Source organism: Nothoprocta perdicaria, unplaced genomic scaffold (assembly GCF_003342845.1).
Source record: "Nothoprocta perdicaria isolate Ctin4 unplaced genomic scaffold, notPer1 scaffold_818, whole genome shotgun sequence".
In the NCBI taxonomy this organism is placed as follows: Eukaryota; Metazoa; Chordata; class Aves; order Tinamiformes; family Tinamidae; genus Nothoprocta; species Nothoprocta perdicaria.
The window spans coordinates 8,169-8,698 of record NW_020456108.1 but is presented as its reverse complement, the minus strand read 5'-3'; the positions used below and the strand labels follow the sequence as shown (position 1 = coordinate 8,698).

Here is a 530-nt window from a genome sequence, read left to right as displayed (position 1 = left end):
ACCCAGAATGTCACCCATGGTGTCCTCCCCAAGGCCTTCACACTAAGGATGACACCCTTGAGATGCCACCCAAAGATGCCACCCCGGCGGGCGCCCTGTCCGGGATGCCCCGCGCTGTCCCACCTGGTAGCTGTGCAGCACGGCCACGTTGATCTCCACGGCGGCCTTGTCCTTCCAGAGGGACGAGGTCTTGCGCGTGTCCAGCCCCATGCGCAGGGCCACCTCCTGCGGAGGGGAGGCTCAGGCGGGCGCGGGGCGCGCGGGGCGCGCGGGGCGCGCGGCGCCGCTCACCGGCAGCACGTTGTAGCGCTGCCCGTCGCACAGGTTCCTCATGCCGATCTCGCTGCTCATGTACCAGCCGTTGAAGGGCGCGGCGGGGAACTGCAGCCCGCCGATCTCGAGCAGCATGTTGGAGACGGCGGGCAGCGCGTACCAGCGCAGCCCCAGCTCGCCGAACCACTGCAGCCTGCGGGAGGGCGCTGCAGCCTCCGCCGCCTCGGGGGCCTCGGCCCCAGCCTTGTCCCAATGCC

The 530-nt window shown here is 70.8% G+C and overlaps 1 protein-coding gene across 1 annotated transcript in view; it reads right to left on the bottom strand.

Moving 5' to 3' along the window:
- Positions 1-530, bottom strand: part of LOC112958193 (nitric oxide synthase, endothelial-like) — a gene marked incomplete at both ends in the record, with an annotated part of 12,601 nt that overhangs the window by 4,479 nt on the left and 7,592 nt on the right. The window contains 2 exons of the mRNA XM_026051991.1: positions 124-225; positions 292-466. Coding sequence (XP_025907776.1) covers positions 124-225; positions 292-466 — 277 coding nt within the window. The remainder of the gene's footprint in view (positions 1-123; positions 226-291; positions 467-530) is intronic.